The 10,129-nt window shown below is 39.3% G+C and overlaps 1 protein-coding gene across 1 annotated transcript; it reads left to right on the plus strand.

The window, feature by feature from the left end:
* The first annotated feature begins 9,252 nt into the window (after positions 1–9,252).
* On the plus strand, positions 9,253–9,920 carry LOC142537597 (uncharacterized). Its single transcript, XM_075643102.1, has 2 exons — positions 9,253–9,370; positions 9,418–9,920. Exons 1-2 carry the CDS (start codon positions 9,253–9,255, stop codon positions 9,918–9,920), a joined length of 621 nt encoding a protein of 206 aa, XP_075499217.1.
* The last annotated feature ends 209 nt before the right edge of the window (positions 9,921–10,129 follow it).

Raw genomic sequence — 10,129 nt, forward strand, 5'->3', positions numbered from 1 at the left:
TTTAAGATTGGTTATGAGAATTGATTTTGGGTTTAATAGGCTTAATGTTATTGAACTTTATGATATAAGAAACCTATAAAATGGAATTAGGAACGCCAAGAACTTATGGGTAATTGAGAAATTTTTGTAATTAAAGACCAATTGGATAATTTTCGAGGAAATTAGAAATTATTTTGCAATTGATAAGAAATTTAGGGACTATTTTAGCAATAAGAGAGAATTGAATGGTTTAAATGATAGAAATTTTCAATGATTTATGCTTGAAGGGATATTTAGAACATTGAAATATCTTTGTTATAAGGGTATAAAAAATGTTAATCAAGGGCATTGTAGGATGAATCAATATTGAGCTTGAAAATCTAAGCGTTAGTGGAATAATGTTGTGGCAAATTAAGAATTTAGAGTGATAACAATTTAAGGTAAAGTTGATCAATTAGTTAAGTTATAGGATAAGACATTAAGTTAACGTATTTTTGGGAACTTAAGGTTCTGTGTAGCATAAGTTTTAATAATGATCTTAAGAGTTAAAATTATACATTTTTCAGAGTTAATTTTTTTTAGAAAGTTGGGTATGATTAGTTGTTAGGTTACTCGAAAGACGCATGTAAGAAGAGAGATAGACACCTTGTCTTGAGGAAATTTTGGAAAGTCATTAAGAAACTTGGGAATAAGTGAATATGTGTATTGAAATTATATTATCTAATACTATTTGGGTTGTGTAAGCTTGAGTTTCAAATTGATGAAATAGATGTTCATACGGAAATTTTGGGTGAAATAAAACAAAAGGGTGTTAGTTGTGTTCAAAATAGATTACCGATGAACGAATATTAAGATTTTTATCGAGTAAGAAAATCTAAAACCTTGATATAGAGATTCTAGAAGTCTATGGATTATAAGTAAAGTTGATTTATTAGAGTCATTCCATCATTATCAGATGAAAACTTATTAAGTTTTATACGCTAGTATTAATTAAACATTAAGGATACGTAAGAATGCGACATTTGTTGCAATGAGGAAGGTCCAAAGATCTTAGGCCTTAACTATATTGTAATTGGGAATGAAATAGTTTAAGCATGCAATTGAGGCTAGAAGGATTTATTATATACGTAGAAGATCGATATTTTATATTTGGGTTTTATGGATTAAAGTTACTCGAGTTTTAAGATTTGCAACAATTTAATATTTTGAATGTACTTGAAATATTTAAGTTACGTAAGTCTGGTGCCGTAAGATAAATATTCAATCTAAAGATCTTTGGCTAATATTATTATGGGGTTGAGATAATGTTAGCTTTTAAGTGTTTTACCCATGATAGAAGTCGATTAAAAAATTTTGGTGCTAAGATCCCCTAAGTCGAACTGCATGAATGCCAATATTTAGATTTGAAGCTTTAGAATACCTTGAGTTCAATAAATTTAAGAAAAGGTGCTGTTGGGATTTTAATATTTAAATATAATAGGTCGATGAACATTATGAGTATTGTATAAGCAAAGTAAAGTGAGATAATTTTGGACATCCATTTCTAGTATGAGGAATTGCGAGAAAGGTCAAATTCGAGGTCATAGTAGAATAGAACTACGTCGTCATAGGCCGTTTTAAGTTGGGATTTCGCAATGAGAATTTTTGTAGACAGTGTAATTAGAATTAGAGAGGTGTAAGGACAGCTTAACACTTATTTTCTCAGAGTATCGCAGCGGAAGCGTGCATTATTGGGATACTAGAATTTATAGTCTAAAATTTTTGATTATCGAGGATAAGCAAATTTCGAGGACGAAATTCAATTTAAGGGGGATAGATTGTAACGTTACGAAAATTTGAAGGCCCACGTGAACCAAATGCATGCAAGTTACCAAATTCCTTATTTATTTAATTAAATTGTTTTAATGCATTAAATGCTTGTTTATTGCATAAATATGTGTTTTAATTCATTGGTTATTTAAAGTTCATGCATTAGGGTGTTAAGTTGTAGTTCACGCTCGAATGAGTAACGGAGACCGGGGGAATAATCAGGAAAAAATATTGTTATTGAATAATTAATTTTAATTAATTAATTTAAAGTGTATTTAAAGGAGAATTTTGAAAATGGGCTTTGGTTGGGTATTTTTACTCGCTGAGCAGTATTTTAAACCGTTACGTAAATTTTATCTATTCGGCTAAGGTAATATTTTCTAAAACGTACCTAAACGAAGTATTTTTCGAGAAATTTTTTGGACTTGATGAGTTTATTTTAGTGCTTAATAGGCCCGAAACCCTTTTAATCAATCTATTTTTTATGTTAGGGCCCATTAATGCTTAATTATACCATTTAAACACCTCATTAGAAAACGATAAGCCTCATTCACCCTTGTGGACGCCCCTCCATTATTCGGCAGAAGCCCTCTCTTCGTTTTCAGCAGCCATTTTGTTTTCCCTCAAAGGTTTTCAAGAAAAACTCCTCTTCCTGTCTCTGGTGCACGTTCACGCAAGTATCTTTGAGTTTTTCATTGTATAAATTGAAAGGCACGCCATTTATCTCTTTTTCTCATCATTTACTCAATTTATATGTTGTTTTATATGTTTTTTCCTGAAATTTCATTGGTCTATCATATAGCATGGTTTTTGCAAAGGTTTTGACATGAACATGCATATATCTTGTGTACAACTCACGTTTTTCATGTCCTTGTGCAAGGGGCTGCTAGGTTAAGGTTTGTAAGGTCTGTACACAAGGTTATTGAAGGTGTCTAGGGGCTGGAGTCTCGAGTTTTCCATGAAAGTAGAGAGGGCCGATCGTTTCTCCTTGAGCGGCTAGGGTTTTGATTGGTCTAGGGCAAGAAAAGGGGAGGCACGGCCAAGGGGGACTAAACCAGTTCATGGTGCAGTCTAGGAGGTCCAAAATGAGGTCTAGGTGAGGTCCTTACAGGGCTGGTCTCGGGTTAAGTGGGGGTCGAGGCGCGTGAAATGAGAAGAATCGGGTGTTGTTTATTCGGGTAACTCGCATGTGGCTGATTGCATGGGCTGTGGCCATGAGTTTAGTTGGTCCAGGAGTGAGTCCTCGGCTTGATCATGGTGTCAGGAGAGTTGGTTAAGGTCTGGACACGATGGTTTTTGGTCTAGGATTGAATACGGGGTCATGGGTGCAACTAGAGCTTCGATATATGCATGCAGAAAAATTCCATCAACTTTCGGTTACTGTTTGAGGTTCATACATTGTCTGAAATAAGTGGTTTAGAGGCTGGTCATGTAGTTTTGAGTCATGGTTTGAGTTGGGAGAAATTTGGTTAAGTTTCGGGTTGATTTGGTTTAAAACCGGGACTCCGGTCCAAGTTTTTAAAAAGAGTCATATGAATTTTGAAACGAGCTCGAGTTTATGTCTAACAAATGTTTATGTATATGTTTTTAGGTTTTCTAAGTAGTTTGTTGAGCTTCGGGTCGAAATTTTGAGGTCCAGGGGTAAAACGGTCAATTATGGTTTCCAGGGGCAAAATAGTCATTTTTCACTCGAGTCAAGCTTCTAGTCCTGGCAGCACCCGAAACACAATTTTCACATGTTTTAAATGTTTATGTTATCTTGATTATGATTTTTATGAAATTATGAAAAATACGTTGCATGCTTGATTACAAGGAAAACTACGGATGTGCATGATTTTGATAAATGATGAAAATGTTGATATTTTTTAAGGATGAGAGTTGGTTGTGACTGATGATATATGTATACGATGAGCTGTAAGGCCAAAGCTCAGTGGATGGGTAATATTGTCGCCGATGTCCCCGCCGCCGTGTACGACGGTTATATGTAGATGGATTAATCGAATAAAACTGTTATGATAAAGCTGATACGAAAGTTACAACTAACGAACTAAATGCTTTTACGGTATGTTTACGTTTATGCTTTTAAGATCATGAAACATATTTTGGTTACAATACTTTTCATTGTTGCTTGTTATGTATATGTATTAACTATTAACGTTACAGGTGTGTTGAGTCTTTAAACTCACTAGTGTGAATGATGCAAGTGAGCAAATTGGTCAAGAGATTGGAGGTGTAAATGACTGAGTAGGCGGAGTTGGATGTGTGCACATGAACCCGAGGACCTTATTTCTTCTGCACATCACGTTTATGAGATAAGAGTGGACATGAATATTTCTATTCATTCATTTTATTATGTTATTGGTTATCAAGATTTTTACTCGTTCATATTTGTTTTATTTTTTTAAATTGCAGTATTTTCATTCGGTAGATGATTACTATTATGTTTGAAAGGTGAAATTTTCAGCAGTGTTGCATGCATGCATGCATAATTTATGATTTTTTGAGAATGAGCTTGTAAAAAAGAAAAATTTAGTAGACGTTTCACAAAAACTCTGAGATGAAACACAGAATATCCCACTTCATGCCCGGCCACCAATAAAGAGATTGAAGATCCTTATACAACTTCGTACTCCCTGGATGGATGGAGTACAGGGTGCTGTGGGCCTCACTCAAGATTTCTGCTCTCAGGGAATCACTGGTAGGAACCCACAGTCGGTCGTGATATCCGACTATATGCATGCATAATTTATGATTTTTTGAGAATGAGCTTGTAAAAAATAAAAATTTAGTAGACGTTTCACAAACACTCTGAGATGAAACACAGAATATCCCGCTTCATGCCCGGCCACCAATAAAGAGACTGAAGATCCTTATACAACTTCGTACTCCCTGGATGGATGGAGTACGGGGTGCTGTGGGCCTCACTCAAGATTTCTGCTCTCAGGGAATCACTGCTAGGAACCCACAGTCGGTCGTGATATCCGACTATGCCGTCCACAACTGTGTACAACCTCCGCCCCTTAGCCTCATACCTCTATCTCTACTTCAATAACTGCTCGTCTGAATTCTGTCCTTCCCGAATTATATCTTTTAGCGTCGACTGCACTGTTAGGGTAGAAAGATTAGGGGCATCGCCCCTGACACAAACTTCAAGCTCAAATCTCTGGATCTCTGCTTGCAACGATCTCTGTACTGAAAACTAAGTGATCACATCATTCTTCCTACTCAGGGAATCTGCAACTACATTAGCCTTACCCGTATGGTAGCTAATGTCACAGACGTAATCATTCACTAGCTCTAGCCACCTCCGCTGTCTCATGTTCAGCATCTTCTGTGTGAATAAGTACTTTAGACTCTTGTGATCAGTGAAAATCCTGCACTTCTACCCATAAAGATAATGCCTCCAAATCTTAAAGACGAAAACCACTGCTGCTAGCTCGAGGTAATGAGTCAGATAGTTCTTCTCATGGACCTTCACCTGTCTGGATGCGTAGGCTATAACACCGTCATGCTGCATCAGAACCGCGCCCAAACCAAGTTTTGAAGCATCTGTATAAACCACAAACTTTCCTTGTCCTGATGGCATAGCTAGAACTGGTGTTGTGGTCAACACCTGCTTCAACCTGTCAAAACTCTGCTGGTACTCGGGTCCCCAAACAAACTTCACGTTCTTCTTCATCTAGGTGGTTAATGGCACCGTAATGGAAGAAAAACCCTGTATGAACTTCTGATAATACCCTGCTAGACCCAAGAAATTGTGGATCGATGTCACACTCTTAGGCACTGGCAAATCTCGGACTGCCTCTACCTTGCTGGGGTCGACCTCTACTCCATCTTGGGATAAATGTGACCCAATAATGCCACTCTGTCTAACCAGAATTCCCATTTACTGAACTTGGCATATGTGGGGACCCGGACGCTAATTTATTTCTTAATCATCTTTGGGAATAATTGAATCAATTAAGATAAACAGGGTCTAAATTTTTTTAAAATAAAAGTGCGGAAACATAATGGAATCAATCTGATTTACATATCAAAAGTAAACGTACATGTCTTGTACTAAATACATTATTCAACTACTATATATCAAGTGCTGAATCCTAATCTACTTCTGGGCCGGATCTCCACGCTAACTGTAATCTCTCATCATCTTCCTGACCCTGATCATGTCCCATCTGTTGTCATGGACACATACAACCACAACAACAGCCGGATAACTCCGGTGAGAAATACATTCCCAGTATAAACAATGTATACATGCAATCATATAAACAGATATAAAAGCATGAAACAGATATCAATAGCATGTATCAGATCTGAAAGGCATGAATCGATATAAAGCTATAAATAAACTCTGAACTCGTCATCTCAGACTCGACTCCTTTCTAATCTAGGGATCCCGGTTCCTGGATATTACAATATACCGAATCTCCGCAATAGAAGCCGATCTGCTCCTATGCAACATCGATATAAATCAAACATCCAGTGTCTTGGCATATTCGCCAAAGACTTGGCATATTCACTAATAACTAGGCATCTCCGTCCATGACTCAATACACGCTTTGCTATAACTCAATATACTAAGCATATCAATGCAATAAATTGCAAATATCAATGCAATAATAAAGTATGTGGTTTTTGGGAAACTCAAGTCCAATCCGAATCGAGTCGATCTCTCGGTTAACATTGATTTATACCTTTCTTTCGTTGGTTTCTGGTTCTGTCGAAGTCTTGAATTCGAATCTGTCAATTACTCAATCTGGCAATGACAATATCGAGGAGTATAATATCAATACACCACTCAAATCAATACTGGATATAATCAGAACTCAATCTAATTCTGCTTCAACGGCATAACTTCACAATCTCAATATATCCAGTAATACCGTATCAATCAGATACCAATCCCAACATCTCATAATCGATAACAACACAATTCTGATATCAAATCTGTATAATCTCAATCAAATCAATTCTGAAAATCATAACAATTTCATACGATATCCGTTCTTCAATCTGATTTCAATTATACGATGTCTAATATCTCAAGAACACCATATATCAGTCATATCAAGATTTCTTCCATATCATAATTTCAAATCATATCAGAACATAAGAAAACTTATATCCAGTTGTAGCTCTTGTCGATAGGAACACAGTATTGAAGTCAGATTGAAATTCTAACGGACGGATCTTGCGTAAATAACAAATCTAAAATATGTAGAGTCGTAAGGATTTCCAGCCGTTTCTTCTGTGCTCCTTTCTGATGAATTCTGAAGGCATGACTAATATATATATCCACTTGCATGGATAAGATACGTGGCTGATTTTTCATACACATCAAGCGGCGCTCGGGCGGTCACAATTTACCGCTGGGGCGCGGAACGTTCTGTCCAAGACCTCACTTTATGAGACACTGGCGCTCGGGCGGTCATTTTCTACCGCTCGGGTGCCAGACGTTCTGATCCAGCATCTGCGCATGAAGAATTATCGTTTCTTTATGTTCCTTGCATTCCCACGATCACCACTCACATTTTCATGTATTTTTGTGCAAGGGCTGCGGGTTGGAGTTGTTAGGAGGCTGAAAACGTTTCTGAGGTGTGGTCTTGGTGTTCGAATCTCAGTAGAGTTGCTATAGGTGAAAGGATCGGGGAGTGCTTTCGGTGGTGTGTTGTGTGTGCGTGACAGATCGTGATGGGGGCGGTGCCGGTGGTGCAAGGGAGGAACTTGGGCATGGACCAGACCCTGGTGGGTTTGAGTCATGTCCCATGGTGGCCCAACCACCGCTGGAACCGTCGGTGTTAACGGCTGAACGCGCGAAGGGGGGAAGAGCTCGGCGAGACATTTTGGTTCCTAGCAATCGTGTTGGTGTTGTAGAGTGCATGGGGCTGGATGTGCGGTTCTGGTAGGCTCCTTAGGGTCTGGTCTAGGTCCTAGTTGACTTGAGTCATGCTTGGTGCGAGTTGGTGCGAACCTAGGAGTGTGAAAGTGCGAGTGGTGCCGTCGGGTGTGGGTAGGGAAGTTGCATTTTTTTCTGCAACTTTCCAGTAGCTGTAGGGGGCTGGTTTCGTGAGTTAGGGTCCAAAATCATTGGGTTTTAGGAATTTTAAGTGTTTTTAAGATATGATAAAAATTTGGGAGAAATTTGGTCGAGTTTTGAGTCGATTCAGGATAAAACCGGATCCCCGGTCCAAGTTTTTAAACGAATCGGTTAAGTTCTGTATGGGGCTCAAGTTTAAGTTTAAGAATGCTTTTAAATATGTTTTGGGACATCTTAAGGAGTTTGGTAAGCTTCGGGTTAATTTTAGAGGTTCAGGGGTAAAATGGTAATTTTTGGGTTTATGGGGGCAAAATGGTCATTTTGCACACGGGTGAAATTTTGGTCATGGCAGCGCCCTGAGCAAAAATTTATGACATTTTAAATGTTTATGCATCACGTTTGTGATTTTTACGTAATTACGATAAATACGTTGCATGCTAGGTTTAAAGGAAAAATTACGTATATGGGTGCTTTTATTTAAGTGATGAATATGATGATACGTTTTGGAAGGAAGTGATTTAGTTGTGACTAACAGGATGACATGTAAGGTCGGGACTCAATTGGCGGGTAATACTGTCGCTGATGTCCTCGCCACCGGGTACCGCGGTTACACGTAGATGGATCCATCAACTGACATGATGATACGAAAGTCACAGCTAATGAACGGAATTCAAATTAAGAAAATTAACACGTATATGTTGACTCGAGGATCCAAGCTATGATTGTTACCATGATTTGACAGGTCACGATTACGCATACGATTTTTACTGCAGTCATGAAATGTATGTTGATTATGCTATTTTTCACTGCTGTGTGCTATGTATATGTACTCGTTATTCCTGGTACAGGTGTGTTGAGTCTTTAGACTCAATAGGCTTGTGTGATGCAAGTGAGTTTGTTGCTGAGGATACTGAAGGTGCTGAACTCTGAGTAGGCAGCACGGGTGCGGTGAAATTACCCGAGGATCGCGCGATTTTCCGCATATTGATTCATGAGTTTTTTAGAGGAGTTAAACATTTTTATTTGTTGGTGATATTACGATTTTTACTCGTTTGTGTTTACGTTTGATCTTGGAGGATGGTTATTTTTAAACTACGCTACTTTTATTGTCAAATAAATATGAGTATTTTAAATGTTATTTGTAATTGCGAGCTTTTATAAAAAAAATATTTCCGCACTTTTAAAATGAGTAGACGTTACATTTTGTATCAGAGCAAGGGTCATGTATAGGGTTATGCCACCGCCAGTTTCTGCCGCTCAGTCTTCAAGCCTCAAGTCTTTAAGCTTTTATGTTTAAAATGATTTGCTGTTGTCACCTACATGCTTTTATGATTTACTGTACATGTTCAACTGCTTTTGCGCTTTAAGGTCTATTGTTTTAAAAACTAGATAAATTGCATGACATTCAGATATGCCTCCGAGACATGAGCCCAGGGCGGACAGACAGGATGATATCCTTGAGGGTGGCAGGGGCTCTGCACCACCACCACAACGGGACCCCACTACCCGAGTACTTGAGGGATAGCGAGGCTCATGGAGCAGGTCCAGCAGGCGCCTCGCCTCTCCTGCAGACTGATTTTTTTGAGTAGTTCCGTCGGCTCAACCCGAAGGAGTTCGGGGCACTACTGATCCATTCATTGCTGAGGGGTGGATCAGATCGCAGGAGCTATACTTTGAGTATCTTCAGGTGAGGGATGGCGACCGGATCAGGTGCACCATCTATATGTTGAGAGACGATGCGTCCTTGTGGTGGGAGGGAGCCGCCCATGTGTTGGACTTGGCCACCATTACATGGGCCAGGTTCAAGGAGTTGTTCTCTGGGAAATACTTTCCAGCTGACGTCAGGGGCCGCCTGAGGAGAGAGTTCATGAGTCTTCGCCAGGGGGACTTGTCTGTGGCGGAGTTCATCCGCAAGTTTGACAGAGGATGTCACTTCGTGCCGCTTATTGCCAGAGATGCCGATCAGAAGCTGCGACACTTTTTGGATGGACTGAAACCTACCCTTCACCGGGATGTGATGTTGATGAGGCTGGCGAGCTATGATGAGATGACTGCCTGTGCTTTTCAGGCAGACAGACGGTGTGAGACATAGATTTTTAGATGCATCAGAAGCGGCATCAGGCCCAGTCCAGTTCTCAACCGCAAAAGAAACAGTTTACAGGGCCACCGAGACAGCAGGGGCAGCAGAAGCCCCAGGGACAACTTAAGGGGCCAGGACAGCAGAGACCAGCCCAGGCACCAGGGGCTCCTAGGCAGGAGGGAGGAACTCCATGCAAGCAGTGCAACAAATATCACTATGGC

The sequence above is a fragment of the Primulina tabacum genome, chromosome 2, assembly GCF_025594145.1.
Source record: "Primulina tabacum isolate GXHZ01 chromosome 2, ASM2559414v2, whole genome shotgun sequence".
In the NCBI taxonomy this organism is placed as follows: domain Eukaryota; kingdom Viridiplantae; phylum Streptophyta; class Magnoliopsida; order Lamiales; family Gesneriaceae; genus Primulina; species Primulina tabacum.

Excerpts from the sequence above, each read along its gene's own strand:
- LOC142537597 (XM_075643102.1), top strand. The coding sequence starts at position 9,253 with ATGAGCCCAGGGCGGACAGACAGGATGATATCCTTGAGGGTGGCAGGG. Across the intron at positions 9,371-9,417 it reads TAGCGAGGCTCATGGAGCAG|TTCCGTCGGCTCAACCCGAA; the intron begins GTCCAGCAGGCG and ends TTTTTTGAGTAG.